The 17,403-nt window shown below is 34.7% G+C and overlaps 3 protein-coding genes across 3 annotated transcripts; 2 read left to right on the forward strand and 1 right to left on the reverse strand.

The window, feature by feature from the left end:
- Nucleotides 1-2,165: 2,165 nt before the first annotated feature.
- Nucleotides 2,166-5,610, reverse strand: LOC128178089 (arrestin domain-containing protein 17-like). Its single transcript, XM_052845099.1, has 7 exons — nucleotides 5,268-5,610; nucleotides 4,943-5,092; nucleotides 4,427-4,656; nucleotides 3,976-4,155; nucleotides 3,676-3,858; nucleotides 3,322-3,517; nucleotides 2,166-2,309 (listed from the first exon to the last, which is right to left on the reverse strand). Exons 1-7 carry the CDS (start codon nucleotides 5,383-5,385, stop codon nucleotides 2,182-2,184), a joined length of 1,185 nt encoding a protein of 394 aa, XP_052701059.1. The 5' UTR covers nucleotides 5,386-5,610; the 3' UTR covers nucleotides 2,166-2,181.
- A 3,256-nt stretch (nucleotides 5,611-8,866) lies between these two features.
- Nucleotides 8,867-14,388, forward strand: LOC128176706 (arrestin domain-containing protein 17-like). The gene is made up of 6 exons (XM_052843218.1): nucleotides 8,867-9,126; nucleotides 9,456-9,605; nucleotides 9,804-10,024; nucleotides 13,147-13,326; nucleotides 13,653-13,835; nucleotides 14,121-14,388. Exons 1-6 carry the CDS (start codon nucleotides 9,009-9,011, stop codon nucleotides 14,223-14,225), a joined length of 957 nt encoding a protein of 318 aa, XP_052699178.1. The 5' UTR covers nucleotides 8,867-9,008; the 3' UTR covers nucleotides 14,226-14,388.
- Nucleotides 14,389-14,423: 35 nt separating this feature from the next.
- Nucleotides 14,424-17,155, forward strand: LOC128176704 (protein fem-1 homolog B-like). Its single transcript, XM_052843216.1, has one exon. The coding sequence runs from the start codon at nucleotides 14,630-14,632 to the stop codon at nucleotides 16,538-16,540; it is 1,911 nt and encodes a 636-aa protein (XP_052699176.1). The 5' UTR covers nucleotides 14,424-14,629; the 3' UTR covers nucleotides 16,541-17,155.
- Nucleotides 17,156-17,403: the final 248 nt, after the last annotated feature.

Genomic DNA, 17,403 nt, shown 5'->3' on the forward strand with positions numbered 1-17,403 from the left:
ATTTGTTCTGATCTTGATTAAGTAAACCCACAACTCTACGTTCTTTTGCAAAACCTGGGATCTTTATAGAAACTTAAGGATACCATGATTTTGCTATTTTTAGAATTCGAGCGTCGCTCAGCATGATCACTAGGTGGCGCTTATAAAAAGATCATGAGATTTGGTGCATCCCTAATAAGCGCTAGCGCATGCGCTTAACGCTTAAAAAATTGTATATTAATTGCGCACAAAAATGTGCGCTAGTTTTGGACTGATTTATCTTATTTATACGCAAATTCTGTGAAAGCAATTAGTACCATTAAATTCTTCATGCAATTTACTACTGATATCGCCTCTTTATTTGCCTCAGACTTTTTCGGAACACGCTACCGACCTCGAAAAATTAAGTATGTCAAATTTACATCGAGATCGAGAGTCACCATTTTTACATGTAAACAAACTGTACCACTTCAATTTACGAAGCTGGTGATGTTGTTTAAAAGACTATAAGAGGCAAGTAAAGAGACGAAAAAGGATTTCTATACTTGTAGGATATTTAAATAATAAAATGCCTTCATGTGGGTATGAAGGTCGCGGGCATTTAAAAAAAAAAACACGTATTTTTACCAGGTTATGTTAATTTTTCTGCAATGATCGCTACCTTCATGACCCGTATGAAATTGATTGTTTACATGTGCATCTTCATTTTACAGAATATCGAACAGATCGTTAACAGGCTAAGTAACTATATTTTTGTAAACGTACATCATTACGTTAAATAGAAGAAATACATGTATACTTAAAACTATGTGCGTGATGGGTTTTCATACGTACTCGAATAGGTTTCGGGTCACGAGATCAGGTAATATGAATAGCAGGGCAATGCAGTGGCGTAGCACTCTAAGCTCGCTCCCTAGTTGCGATTTAAGGTAAAATGGCAGATGATAGGGAAAGCGTTTGTTTTGGGCTGACAGATGGTTGTTAATATGTGTTTTTGTTTAAAATAAAATAAACGCTAGCGAGCAGCGTACTTATATGTAATACTTGTTGTTTTTATTCATTTAAAATATTATTGTTTTATATTCGGACGAACGTAGTGAGGGAAAACATAAGTATAGCCAATAATTCTGTCTTTCTTTGTTTGATTTTGTAAATTCCGATTTCACAAATATTTAGTCCACATTTTTCCAGGTTATAAATCCGTTTAGTCGATACAAGGGAGTGAAAAAAGTGCAAGAGTTATTACTCGTAAAGCAATGTACATGTGTATTGATTAAGGTAAAAGGCAAATTAGTGCTGTATGCATTCACCAACATGAAAAATATTGCGATACGTTTAGGGGGGAAATTATGCTGTGTTCCTACTATACTCTGTCCCAAGTTTCTGCCTCCCCAACTTTCTGATGAAAAAATTCCAGTTTTTTTTTATGTTTAAAAAATGCTTCAGGTTTCAATACACAACAAAAAATAGAAGGTTCATGGGGATTTTGCATTGCAAACGACATGAAATACCCGGATAGTGAAAAATTTGTGCAAGATGTCTCGGGTACCTCCAAATGGAGTTAAGATGCAAACATCTCCCTAAATAAATCATCGTAAGAAATTTGTGTTCGTTCGTGTTGATTTCTCCGAATAAAAATAAATGATGTGTCAATGAAGGAATCTTGAATTTTTCCCTTTGTATCGATTTCAATTGTACTTCTTTGACAGGTATATGTATTCTCGTTAAAAGTAATCCAAAAATGACGAAAACAGCAACCTGGGACAGACTTTAATTGAAGTGAGTATGAAGAAGTAAACTTATTGCAAACATTCACATCCCAACAGTACAAACACAATTACGATGGATTTGGGGGAAGGAGGGAGTAGTTTGATAAGATAGCTAGTCTCATTAATTAGCTGGTCTCATTAACAGATGGCATATTACGTCAACACAAGGTGAGGTTTATTAGTGCAAAGAGCCTCTAGTACTGACACTAAAAGTGAAAGTACCCATTCATGTATCATCTTTTGTACAAGTGGTACAAAAAACTTCATGGGTGTCATGTACATCCTTATTTTCAGTTTTGGGAACATAGTCTGATAGATAAAGTTGCACTGATAAATTCCAAAGCAATTTCATTTTTAAACATACAGCCGCAAATATTATGTTATTCATGTAATAAGCCATTGTTCATCCGTCTTCTATTTCTTAAAAAATCGGTCAATGTCGAGACCAATCGTAGTAGGCATATGACGGGGCAAAGTTCATGTCACCTCGTGTTTTTTCGGAATCACTCGATTCTTTGATACTGGTTCTACCAAATACACTTTCTGAATAGGAAGGCAAAGCTGTAAAAGATTAGATAAATATGCTATAATTAAATATCATTTTAGCATCTGAAATAATACGCATCGTCAATATATCAAATACATGTACATGTAATTCCAAGTTCACGACTAGTATCTCAAAGGGTGAGAGTGTTTATATATATAACAGGTCATTTTGTCAGTACATGGGACAAATTAGCTGTGTGAAACTTCTTAACTCAGGCCAGGATAATGTTTTTTTTCTGGTAATGAACATATTACATTCTATTAGAACTTGGAAATGTTGATATATGTCAAAGTATAGGATTACATTACAAAATGTTGGCAATTTTTCGTATGATATTCAAGTATAAACTAGATTATGTTACTGTAGTATTCAGTCTGAGAATCAAAATTAGTGTTTCAGTCAACTTATCAAATCATGTTCGTGTCGGTATATGTAAACCTTTTTTCTAACATTATTTTAGAGTAATATACTTTAGTTTCATGGTATACACTATAGTCTGTCCCAAGATATTTATGCAGCACATTTGGACGATTTTTAATAAAAATACACTTACCTGTGAAAGAATTGCAATTGAAATAGTTGAAAGGGATATTTTCCAAGATAATTTCAGTGACACATTATCATCTTTCACTTGGAAAAATTCACAGGAACGAAAACAGATTCCTTACGGAGATTTATAATGGGGAATGTTTACATCTTTTCTCCATTCGGAATACACTCGGAATACATCGCGCAATATTTCAACGTTATCATCCGGGCTTACTGCAATACAAAATCTCCGTAGACATCACATTTTTTAGCATTGTATTGAAACCTGATAAGCTAACAGGGGCGTTTAGACTGAAAAATCTTGGAAATTTTTCATACTTTTGAATGAACATCGTTTGAATCATGTGGTATTTATAAATATCAAGCAATTAAGCCAAATGTGAATCCAAAATATCTTGGGACAGAGTATAAATGAAACTTTAGAAAATACACTTGTATCATATATCAAACCCAATTCAACTTTGAGCCCAGACTCACGTGTATTGGATTTAGGTAGAGTATTTGCCATTGGTGGCGCCGAGGGTGTTGGACTAGTAGGCAAATAGGACGACGCCTGCGCAGAGAGCTGTGGTGCAGAAACTCCCGGATGTGTCTGGTATTGCTGGGTAACTACTTGCAGAGGAATTGTTCCGATTATGATTTTAGCAGGAATGTGAAGTTTCATAGCAACCAACTACGTAAAGATATATTATAACTTATATCAATAGTAGATACATTTAATTTGGTGAATCTAGAAGTTCGAGCAAAACAGCGGTTATTAAATTAAGTAATAACATTTTTTTTTTAAATTATACTGAATATTTCAACTGCAAATGAATAAAAATTATCTACCTCAATGAAATAGTCTACATCGATGATCCCACATCCAATCAGATCCGATGGGGGCACGGAAGGGATGGAGAAAGTTTCCCCGGCCCAAGCCTCCGAGTCCCCGGGGGGAACATTTTGATGATTTACTCTCGTTATTTCTCTGGCCATCGCTTTGCATTTTTTAGGAGTTCGAAATGTAATGCTCTGTTCAAAAAATATAATATAAAATTGAAAATATATCTCTTCACATAATTATTGGTTCCATGGATTTTATATGAGAGAGAGAGAGAGAGAGAGAGAGAGAGAGGGGGGGGGTGTTACCATATAAAACTTGACGTAACTCTTGCAGACTCTGTTTGTCAAATTCTGAATTTCGGACTGGAACCGGACTGTGTCCCCCGGAACATGTCCTATCCTGTCCACTCTAATTTTCCCCGTGACTGGCCCCGATTTACAGCACAGACAACAGACGTTTTTACTCTTCTGATTTTGGGTTGCACACTGCAATTGCATACATAAATTAAACTAAATAAATACGTTTTAATTGGTTACTTTTTTGTATCTAAATATTATTCAGGGTGTTTCAAAAGAGAAATTTTTTTCATTCTAGTTAAAAATTATCGTTTAAACCCCGAGGCGTTTTTAATAAACAGCAAATTATTTAACAAAATTTGATGCGATGATGTCTTTGGTCAGAATATAGAATGTACTAATGACAAGTTTCGGATCATAATGTTATATAACAATAGTTCTAGTAGTGATGAGTACGAACCGCTGAGTTTGGGTAAGTGTTGAGATCCAAGAGAGCGATGACTGTGAACGGTTTCTTAGTGTCCTTGTCTTTCTTGATCCAGCTGGACCTGTCGATCACACCTCTGATGGTGTAGCGGACATACCCGTCACCCCCTTCAAAGGAGGAGGGCAGACGTGAAGGCAGTTGAAAAGAAAACGGATAAAAATGCTGCCCTGGGGGTAGGCGACACTTATCTCCCGTTCCAAGCCCTGTTAACATGAAAACAAGCATGACAATTTGATCTTTTACTTTGATTTTGCTGGTTGTGGTGATGGGTGTCAAAAATGTTGACCGTATGATAAGTCTACGAATGATTCAAAAACTTTTTAAAATAAAATATAAAAGAACAAATATTTTGATTCCAAGAAATACATATTGTATTTGTATTAAGCATATTTTTATGTTCATATGAATGGTTTGATACATCTAAGATGTATATATGTATATAAAGATATAAGGATCTTGCCGCAAATTGTATAATACATGTACAAGTACCTCTGCCGTAAACCGGTACAGACTGATTGAAGTAGGTTTCCGAGGCAGCAAACGTTTCCGTGTTATCCCGTGTGTCGCCTCCCTCAGTGGCAGACGTATAGGTCTCCGTCCAGTAGACCTCAGCCCCGCCCTTAAATATCAGTCGTATCTCTACCGTGAAATAAGGAATAGGTCAAAATCTAGGAACTTTACAGGCTGTTTTTGGCAATTGATTAAAAATGTTAAATGAAATCAAACCAAACGAGAGAGAGAGAGAGAGAGAGAGAGAGATGGGGGTGTCATACATGTATGCATACATATATGTACGTTATAAGTATCATCTTGCCTTTCATGTGCATTTCTTCTATTAGTTCTACAACTAGCCGCCCATTCATTATCTGTCCAGCATAATACACGCCGTTAGGATTTTCCAACTCCACGTAGAAAGACTTCAATTTCCCCATGGTCGTCTTTACTGTGAATTATTTTTCATATAATGTCACAGCAGCTTTCTAGCTCAACATACAATACAAACTAAGCACAACAAGAAATGATGCATATCGTCTGTCCATTTATTTGTGGCTAAATGTTTGACCCCGGAGCAATATTCTCGTAAATCCGGTAGACCGATCATTTCAGTAGATAAGCAACATGGCGTATTTAGCTGGATGGATAAGTAATATGTATAAAATCGGTTATATAGTGATTCAGTAAACTGAATATCGCTCGTCTTGCGTATATGCACGTGTATTTACATAAAGTATAGTTTTGGCATTAATTCATATTGTGAATTTTTTTTTATCTTATTCATCATGTACATAAATTTAGAAATATTGGAATCATGTTAAGATGATTTTTTTAAAAATGATAAAAACCTAAAAGCTATAATTTTTAACAATAATTAAGTTCAAGATATTGTTAAATAAAAACAATACTATAAATAGTACTCTTTTTACTTCAAGTGTATGTGATTGATGTAGATCCAACGAAGTATCAACAACCATTAGTTTAATGAATTGTAGGTACTGCATACATGTATGTTCACGATTTCCGAATATCATAAATTGATTATAAGAATTGATTGATTTTTACAAGGGAGCACAGAGAGGGGAGTTATTATCATGCATTTTTATGTACACGTGAATACATTGAAATTGTCTGTTAATCTGACGGCCATTATTGAAGGGACAGCATTAAAAATGATTGGGTCTATGCTACAGCAGTAAAGAACATTTCATTTCTTTTTCCAAAGAAAAAGAAATATATACACCGTTCCATGGCAAAACGAATAGTTTTTTGTGAAAGATTGCCAACCATTAAGGTATCCGATCCATAATAGCCTCAGATTCAATGAATCTGGGTGCATAACAGATATGTATGGGCTAAATACTCAGTATACTTGGGCATAATTTTCCTATTTAAGTATCAATTATATAAGTGTGGAATGTGTCCTAGTTAATGACCGTTTCCTTTTTTTTAAAGAGTTGTCTTCCTTTGCTTTTATTCTATAAAAATTAATTATTAAAAAAACCTACACGGTATAAAATTTATATTTAATAGTTTTTGTATTCCTAATGATAAAATACATCTTTCCACCAAAGCATTTTTGATATTCCTTGTAATTAATTTTTTATCTTAAAAAATGTGTTTGTCTCCATAGACCTTAATGCAATCTTCATTAATTACTTACTGCTTAGTTAATAATATTTTTGAAAATTTCTCTCGGTAAATCTTTTTCTACTCTTAAATGCTTTAAATAGATATCAAAGTATTGAATACATGATGGATATTCAAGGTTGGAAAAATTTGGTCCTAATATGGATCGGATACCTTAAATAAAGTTTCTTTGACCATTTTTAGTTAGTAGAAAATTTATTTAATGATAAAACAATTAAGTTAATTTGTCTTGTTTACAAATGAATCGACTTGTCATGTATTGTTTATAGACCACGTGGGTCTGTGTAAGTTGGAGTTTGGGGTTATATCTACATGTGACGAGGCACTATCCAATGCATTATTGAATTGGCCATAATATACAAATGACTTGTTTGTACATCTTCGAAACTAAAAAATTAACATGTTCACAGCTTCCCTTCCCCTGTAACACTCAAAAGCGACATGCAATTCACAACGTTCTGTGGAATCATCATTGTTCGTAGAGGACCAATGTTCGTGGCTTTCGTTCGTGACCCTTGCCCATGCATTTACATCCCCATAAACGTATATACAAGCATTTGTTTAATACATGTATGTATGAAAATTATCCTGATTTTTTTACCATCAAAATTATGTCCCCAAGAACCAGGAATAATTTGGCTACCCAGGAACATTGACCCCCACGAATAAAGATGATTCAATAGTAAGTAGGAGCATCCTTGCCCCTAAGGATGCTCCTATATTAATGCACTTTAAATAAGGGGCCCTAACTAATTGATGTACCAATTTTCATTTCAAGGAGTCTTTCTTACACGCCTCGTTTTTGGTAATTGATTTTGATAAACTTTCCTATGCAGTTACTCTGACCAAACGGAAGTGAAACAGTGTTTGGACCGAAGCACAAATCATCGTAAAATCATCTGACAAGACTTAGTTCTTGAAGTTAACGTTAATCGATAAATTCGACGTCATGCATTCAGAGGCAATGATTTTTTAAGGAAACTTATTTATAAATTCCTTGAAAATAGTCAGATTTAAAATGGTACATGTACAAATAATCTAGGTATTTTTTCAGTCGTATGTATTCCTACACCATAGTGCAATAAGACTAGTTCGCTGTCATAGATTGCCAAAGTGCCCTTTCTACAGCTAAAATTCCATTTGGAATCAAGGGCAGGCTATCCAATCTAAAGATTGAACCATTACTGGTGTAGACTTGACTTACTATTTGTTTGTTAAAAATTGCTTGGATACAATATTCCAGAAATATTTCGATTACTGATACATATAATTCATCGTTGAGTTTGATGGCGTTAATTCTATCTTTAAATATTACAAAACATGATTCATATGGGATTTTCCGTCTATAGCTCAGAATTCTTGTAGGAAAAGTCCGGGGATTCAAATTAGAAAAAAATGCTTAATTTTACAAATGCAGCTAAGAAACTACTTGCCATGCGATATTACATATTGTTGATTTTAAGATGAATAATAATCAATGAAATCAACTCCCGTCGGTACTTCAGTACTTTGATTTTTTTTAGTGTCAACTCCTTAGCATCAAGCTGGAGTTCTGTTGAATCGATACCAGGAAGCAAGCAAAGTGCCATGCGATATTACATATTGTTGATTTCAAGACAAATTATAATCAATAAAATCAACTCCCGTCAGTACTTCAGTACTTGGAATTTTTTTAGTGTCAACTCCTTAGCATCGAGTTGGAATTCTGTTGAATCGATACCAGGAAGCAAGCAAAGTGCCCGAGTTAAAACATAAAAAGTAACGTATTGATTAAGATACACGCTTAATTAATGAACTAACGTAAAAGATATTCGATAAATTGATACTAATTTTTCTAGTGAGTTTTTGATCGACAACAGGTAGGGTTTCCATTTTTATTTTGTTCATTATATTATGAATCTGATAAATTTATTGTCATATGTACATGTATATTTTATAATCGGAAGCAATCTTCATGTACTTGCCATGTAAAATAGCACATTCGTATAGCTGAAATCAAAAATCATTGTCGAGAACAGAAAAATATCCATGGCAAATATTTTAGCTTTAAAATTTGAATATTTTTATATAATTTTACCGAGTATGATTCCCTCTATTTCTTTTTACGGAAACTGATTTTGATTCAAAGCTCGGTAGAAACTGACAATATCAAATATCGAGCCTTCTAATCTTAAAGCAATTTACCATCAAGATATTAATTGAAATTTGGTTTTTCTTCAAGCTCAATACTATAGTTTGCGAAAGATTTGTATTCTTGCATTTGCTAGATGTGCAGGATTCATAAAGTTTTAATGAGTCGATTTCATAATACATAAAAAGATGATAATAATGTTAGTATTATTAAACGCCATGTTTACATTTTTTTTAAATAGTTTTATCGTTCGATTCCATTTTACAGGAAGGATGCGTGATGGGAAAACTGCAGCTATACAAGATTGAACTTGATGACATAAGGGGCGTGTATAAGCCTGGTCAGAATGTGACAGGGAGGCTGATCATAGAACTAGACGAGGGCATTACCGTTAGAGGTATATCAGCATTTATACATTTACCAAATCGGGATAATATACTGTGCGTTACAAAACTTATACAAGTTATGCTTTCAAGTTTAAGCATATCATACAATTACCGATATTTACCATATAGACAGGTGGGTTTTGTTTTTGGTATTGTTTTTTTAGGGTTAGGTGTGGGGGGGGGGGGGGGTAATTGGAGCTGAAGTCAGAACAAATTAGGTTGCCTCGTCCAATACGAAATACTCGGTGAAGTACATGTATGGTATCGAATTTTATTTTAAAAAATTATTGCAATGAAAAGATGGCAAAGATATTAAACGAGAAATGCGTATGTTATACAGAGATACGTATGAAATGTCTTGGATGGGGAGAAGTCCACTGGACGCAGACGATACAGTCAGGGGGGCCGGGTCAAAAGCCAAAATCAGAAACAGTACACTATAACGGAGAGGAGAATTACTTCAAAAGTATCCTTGCATTGTATGGGAAAGGTACATACCTGAAGTTAAAAATCAATGAATATTAATGAATTGTTTTCTTATTATCTGTAATTTGATCTTAAACTTCCAAATTTTTAACATTGCCAAAGTTCAAAATGGATAAAATATAACCTGCCAAAATGTGTTTATTACATTACACATGTATTTTTACTTTTTTTAATAAGACAACATTTTACCTCTTTGCTTCAGTGGCGGACGGTGGAGAATGGCTCTCGCAAGGTCGACACATCTTCCATTTTTCTTTCACGCTCCCTTCCTTACTGCCTTCGTCGTACAATGACAAATACGGAACCATTGAGTACGAGGTGTCGGCCATATTGGATCAGGATTTTTGGTCTTCGAAAGAAATCACACGAAGAGAGTTCAAAGTTGTCAGTGACGTGGACCTCAACAAGTACCCGGAGGCCGAGGTATTGATATTTATTTAATCAAGCACACAGCAACATATAGGGCCCGGGGTCTCTCCTTTCTGCTGTTTAAAAAAAAGAATGTCAAACGACCATTTCCCTACAAAAATGCTAAACACCAACTGGCCCCTCAACAACTTTAAAAAGGTATTCATAATGAAAGTTAAAAGAAAAGTTAAAGTAAAGATTGCGGCGTCGGAAGCAAATTGAAAATTGGTGGGGGCAGCTAGATTCATCAGAACTCTTTAAAAGCAAAAAAGAAAAATTATAGTTATGGTAATCTCAAATGTTGCAAAAAAGTGGGTGCGCTATGTAACTCTTTCTTCGCCCACACACACTCGATTTGAACATATTTTATTGTGTAAGTAACACAAAAGGATCGGAAACAAGTTCTTGCAACTTACAAGTTCCTCTCCTAACGATAATACATACAATATATACAATTGTCATAGTACATGTAATATTACATGTTACTTATAGTTATTGACTTTATAATAATTAAATTCATAGACATACATTTACAAAGTAATTGCAAATATATAGTAGATAACGTTAATGTACAGTATAGAGAGCAAAAGCAAAAAGGAATTTAATTATTAAATCTTCCAGACTCATTAATAAACTTTTGAACTGCTGAAAAAATAAAGCAGTTTGTATTGTAAGACAAATTGTCACTACCCCAAAGAAGCAAATGTGAGTTAATTAAAATTGTTTCATCAAGCCTATTAAAAAGTAATTCAAAAAGATTGTTTCTTGCATTTACATAATTCTTGCATACAAAGAAAAAGTGATAAACATCCTCCTTTTGACCACAAATACAATTGGGTGATTCAATAATGTTTCTTCTATACAGATCATAATTCAAAATACAGTTGTGTCTCAACTTGGTATGTAAAATATTAATAGTACGTTTACCAAATGAAAAATATTTTGGAGGTTGAGGAATACTTTCAGTAATGTTTTTCTTGAATATGTTGAGAGACGTTGCTTCCCTAACTTCTAATTTGAGAGAATTCCATTTCCGAATGGTGTCAGGTACAAAAGATTTTTTGTAAAGTTCTAATCTGCTGATTGGAACACTATAATTTTCGTTATTTCTTGTGTGATATATTGAGACATTTTTTGTTACGGGAGAGACATTTTTTGTTACACTCACATCACAGAACATCGATTAGGTCTGGCGAAGTTCGTGCCCTTTTTTTTTTTTTTTTTGCTTTTCAAAAAGATTTAAGGTAGGTGTGTCCCCTTCACATTTTAAATGAAGAAGGGTGTTACGTGTATGTTAATAGACAGGATGGAAATACATTTTCCTATCATCCTTACACCCCTGCGAATGTGTTCGGAATGGTTTTTTTTATCGTTGCTAAGTATGTAATAAATCCAGAGGTGCTCGAATGAAAGTTCACGAGACTTCACCGAGATTTGTTCAGTTCCTGTGAAATTTCGAGCGGAAGTATAAGTGTTCGGATTATATTCTCAAAATACGTAAGTACTGGTCGGTTTTCATATCGTATCCTACTTCGGTTTATGTTAAAACATGAAATTCTTTTAATAAGTTCGTCTTATTTCACCATTTAGCGGTTTTTATATTAAACGATAATATTCAGAACAGAGTTATCGTTAGTGTTCAACCACGTGTTGAGTGGTTGAAAATATAAACATTGCGTGGCTTAATAAAATCATAGCCATGTTTGATGCTTGTGGTGTGCAATACCATGTTTTAAAAAAAATAATGGATGTCTGTTTTGCATAAAAACTTAGTATATCGAGTCATTTTCAAGGAACATTCTGCATAAAATTGTATAGTCTGTTTCACTATTGATGCTATTACTAGGTCAGGCGCGGATCGAAAATTAATCCTCAGGGGGGATCTCTACTTAGCATGTTAATTGTTGCAACAGCTGACAAAAACTATTTTTTGTATTGTCACATTTATTTCTAGAACACATTTTATTCACCAATTAATAAAGATAAAGTTTAAAATCAATAAACCTCTAGATTAAATATTTGACTACTATAGTACCTATAGATTCTATGAACTACATGTAGACTATAAACACGAGGCACGATTTTTACTGCGAAACTGAAAGGGTCAAATAAAACCACGTGGTCTAAAATTTAAATGACAATAACATTCGCAGGGGTGCTTACTTTTAAGCGAAATTGACTCGAACTCGAGTGATTCCACACATTCCACTATGTGGCTATTTATAATACTTGTCGTCTTAGACCTGTTTACATAATTGAGTTTGTTAACGGAAGTGGAGCTCCATATTAAGGAAAATCTCACAAAGCGCGAGTGGCCTCTTGTGCCAGTAGATTAAATGCGCCCATATAGGGACATATACAAAATGGATACTTGTATATTAAAGCTGCTTGGTCCGATTTTATATCAAATTTTACGCACGCTTTTAAACGATGGCTATGCTTAGTATATGTATAATAATAGACATTGTAGTAGTTTTATCCGTCAATTATGCCAAATTTCAATGAAGAAAAATACGTACAAAATTTGCTAACAAAACAAACGACATTGAAAGGTACCGCGTTATTTCGCCTCATGTTAAATTTCACCCCTGACGACGAGACGGGTATGGTTGTATTACGACTTTGACATCGCTTTAAATAAAGGTCAAAATGATCAAACAAATTACAAATAAACATGTGTACGTTTTGTTCGCTAATATTTCCAAAGTCTGCTTTCTTTACAATCGATGCAAAGCATGTGGGTTGAATAACCCCAATCATTCGGGGGACGAAACCAAGCGGTTTCCTTCTCTAAACATTCACATGATGCATTTTGGTTTGTTTTTTCGTTTTCCCAAAGAGAAATTATTTTTATTTACTTTGAATATTTCTAACTTTGAAAGGAGACTGTTTCTGCTGGTGTAAATAGGAGAAAGTCCATAACTTTCTAAGATAAATGATTTGTATGGAAAAAATTTTGATACTGTAATTACACAAAAATCGGACCAAAGCAGCTTTAAACTGTTATGAATTAACTAATTTAAAAACATGAAGATGGCAGTTAACCAAATAGCCTTATGGTCCTAATTCCTTGTTTCCTTTCCATTCTGGGATCTGTTTGACATATTTTTGTAGTTTTTTTTCCCCTTTATTTACAGCGACCCACGGAAAGTCAAAACTACAAACACCTATGCTGCTGGTGCTGCAAATCGGGGCCCATCACGGGGATCATTCGGGCGTCTAAGTCAGGCTTCGTGGCCGGGGAGACGGTGGTGTTCGATTTCATCATACAGAATCTCTCCCGCCGTGTGTGTGGAGTAACTGTCCTGTTCGTGAAGGTCGGATAAACTATGTTTTATTCATATTAATTTTGTAAATCCCGTTACATAACTTGATAAATATTGGTAAATCAATGATAGACATATTGAATCGATCGCATATGAATCCATTTCCAAATGTCTGCAGGCATTGATAACTTTTATATACATGTACTTACATTAAACTTATTGGTAAAACCAAAAACAATATCAACGGACAACAATTCGAGGTTTCAGTAAATCACATATATTTTATTTTGAATGAAGGGAAATAATGTTCATCATATTCCATTTAAAAATCTTGAAAAGTGCTAATTAAAGTTATCATACTGTTTTCTTGTGATAAGGAAACGATTTATCACGCCAAGGGGGAGAAAAAAGTGTGCGTGACGGAGATAGACAAAACCAAGTATGATGACGTCATGCCGGGACAGACGACTTCGTGGGATGACGAAGAATTTGAGGTTCCTTCTGTTACCCCACCCTGCCTAGAGGGTTGCAAAATAATAAGCATTGGCCACTATTTAAGGGTAAATGTTTGAAAACATTATTATAAAGCTTAACAGCTGCAATTTCGTGGAAAAATTAGTAGTATGTTAATTTTTAAGAAGATATGTTACATATATCTGCATGGTCGGTTGAAGGGGAGGGGGTAGGTTTAATCTGTGTAAGAATTACAGAAACACTAGCTGCTCAAAAAAACTCCCCCCATGGTCCCTCATGGCCAAAAAGGTTAATATAATACCGGTAACTTCATAAAATAATATAAATCTTATTTCGTCTTTGCTTAGAAATGATATTCTGTTTATTTCCAGCTGATAATAGACCCATCTGGACCAGCTTTCCTCTTAAATGTTCCACTGAAAATTATCATAGGATCCATTCCTAACTTTGGACCTTATCATCTCGAGCTTGTATAATTGGATAATATTGTGATACTCTTGACACGAAAATCACGCAAATACATGTACATGTGTACTAGTGTTGGTTGTCATTTTGTTGCTGATCATTCATACAATAAAAATGCAGAACAAATAAAAGCAGAAAAATAACACGAAAAATATAATATCAAATCTGCTATATCAAAAATGTATTGATAAAGATTTTTTTCGTCAAAGTTGTATAAGTAAAATTGTGACAATGCAGAAAGTTATAAACACCTGTGCATTGTATGTATATGATAAAACTATGATAACAATTGTACAAAAAAAAATAAAATAAAAACAACGATCTAATCGATCCAATTTGAAAACACAGTATTTCTCACTACGAGTAGATGATTGTACGAGTTGTTTAAATTATCGACAAACAACTTCCGGGAGAGATGTCTTCGAACGAAAACATCGAAGGGGAAATAAAAACTTTGAAACAGAGAGTACACGCAGCAGCCAGAGATGGGAGGGCTATTAGTATATTTGCAATGTTATGGAATCTTAGTAGTGATCTTGTAGATGAAGTCTTGGATTTTCATACGAGTGAAAATGGACAGATAACAACACCCCTAATAATAGCCTGCAGAAATGGGGAGGAAAAGGTGGTTTCGATTTTAGTGTCCAAATTCAAAATAAATCTAGAGCAGACTGGGACTGTGAAATTTGATGGGTTCGTTTTAGAGGGCGCGACCGCTCTGTGGTGCGCTGCGGGCGCTGGACACCTGGGAATTGTTAAGCTTCTGTTGGAATGCGGAGCAGATGTCAATCATGCCACAAAAACAAACTCCACACCACTTCGTGCTGCGTGTTTTGATGGACGGCTGGACGTTGTACAGTGCTTAGTCGAACATGGTGCTGATATTTCTATCCCCAACAAATATAATAACACCTGCTTAATGATAACCAGTTACAAAGGACATGCAGAAGTTGTGCGCTATTTACTTGAAAAGGGAGCAAACCCAGATTCAACCGCGCACTGTGGTGCCACTGCAATGCATTTTGCTGCGGAGTGTGGACATTTGGAAGTAGTTCAGGATTTAGTCAGATTTTATGGAAAGCAAATTCCAAATGATTATGGAATGACGCCTTTATTAGTAGCAGCTGAATGTGGACAGTCTTCTGTTGTCGAATTTCTTACCACCAAAGTGGAAACTAAAGAAGAAAAAATCAGCGCTTATGAATTGCTCGGTGCTTCGTTTGCAAATGACAAGGAGCACTATGATGTCATGAAAGCATTTTTGTTTCTGTGTGAAGGTATGCATTTACGATACAGCGATCCTGATAACATCATTACTAAAGAGGACTATCCATGTGTTGAAGCATACAATAATAGACTTGAGTGCAAAACCTTTGGTGAACTAAATGCCATAAGATATGATTTTGAAGCTCTACATATGGAATGCCTGGCCATAAGGGAGAGAATTTTGGGACCCAACAATCCTGATGTTCCCCATCCCATCATATTCCGAGGAGCAGTGTATGCTGACAGCAAGCAGTTTGATCGTTGTATAGCGCTCTGGTTACATGCAATGAAACTACGACATGATAATAAAAGGTCAATTGCCAAAGACCTGTTAAGATTTTCCCAAGTATTTGCACAAATGATTCACATTTGTGAGCCTGTTTATTTTGTTAATGTGAAAGAGGTTTTTAAGTATGCCATGGCTGAGCTTACCAATGATAAAGAGAGGATCCAGAATTCAGAAGAAGATGGTGATACTCTTTTCGAGATACATCAAACAAATATCCATACTTGCCTTTATCTTCTTGCCATTATTTTAAAAACAACCCATGAAGAATCAGACTTAACAGAACTGTACTCCCTTGTTTATCAGTTTCAGAAACTAAAGCCACTTTTAAAGAATAATTATACTCCGTTACATATGGCTGTTGACAGTGCTACCTTAGTTGATGACTTCCATGTGAATGACGTGGTGTCATTTCCAGACAGTCGGGTTGCCCAGCTTTTGATTAAATGCGGAGCAAACGTCAATGCACAGGATAACGGAGGAAACACGCCCATGCATGCCCTTGTAAACATCTCGCCAAAAACCAATGCCAATTCAAAAGAAGTTGAGAATGCAATTCACGTATTGGTCGATGCTGACTCCCATTTAGACATTTGCAATAAAGAACGAAAAACAACAATGGACTGTGCAAAGAGGGAAGAAGAAGCGACTTTGCTGAGGACATCCTTTCAACTCTCATTAAAATGTCTTGCAGCCCGATATATCCGCAATAATGGTGTTCCTTACCATGGTCTTATTCCTTTATACCTAGAGGAATTTTTGGCTCTTCATTAAGTTGATTTGTTTGATGAAAAAACTTTCAGGATTTTTTTATGAACATATGGTTACTTAAGTTGTACAATTTTTTGAAAATTTTTTGAAAATTTTTATTTAAAGATATGTCCACCTTTTACCAAAGAGCAAACCCACATAATTGTGTTAATAACTTGTTGCTTCATCCATTTAATGCATGACCTGCAGTATTCTTCATTTAATTTAACTCAGCTGTATTCAACATGTTCAACATTGAATGGAGTGATTTGGGTTTGGGTGGGATTGGTTTAGGCAAGGTTAGCATATTCTCTTTGTTGCACAAAATGAAATAATTATTATTAAGGCTTAATTGAGTGCATTAATGGAAACTGAATTAGATCATGTGTAAAACCCTTAACTGTTATAAAATTCAACAATTATGTATAAGGGAATAAATTGTTTGATAAATTGCCATGCACTATGAAAAGTTTGAAAAAAAGACAGAAAAAAAAGAAATTTGTGGATCTCCGAACTATTGATAAGATTTTAAATACCTGCAACTAAAGATTTTGTAAACGATTTTTGTATGTCTATTATTTTGTTGCTTGCATTGTTACATATGTAATTTATTTGATATACATCGGTATTGTTTTAACAAATGAATTATATGAGAACCACTGGCACAAGTTTCTGTGATGACATTCAAAAGCGCCGTTGACCATTCTATTTCACAAGAAAAAAATTAAACGGATAATTTGGTGGTGTTTGAATTGTTGCGAATTCCAGATGATGATGATGACGACTAACAAGCTAGACCTTTACTGACTGGCCTCGTCGTAGATGAAATTAATGCATGAACTGGAAGGGTGAAATAAGGTTAAACAATGATTGGATGAATCAACATA

The sequence above is a fragment of the Crassostrea angulata genome, chromosome 3 (assembly GCF_025612915.1).
Source record: "Crassostrea angulata isolate pt1a10 chromosome 3, ASM2561291v2, whole genome shotgun sequence".
Classification (NCBI taxonomy): domain Eukaryota; kingdom Metazoa; phylum Mollusca; class Bivalvia; order Ostreida; family Ostreidae; genus Magallana; species Magallana angulata.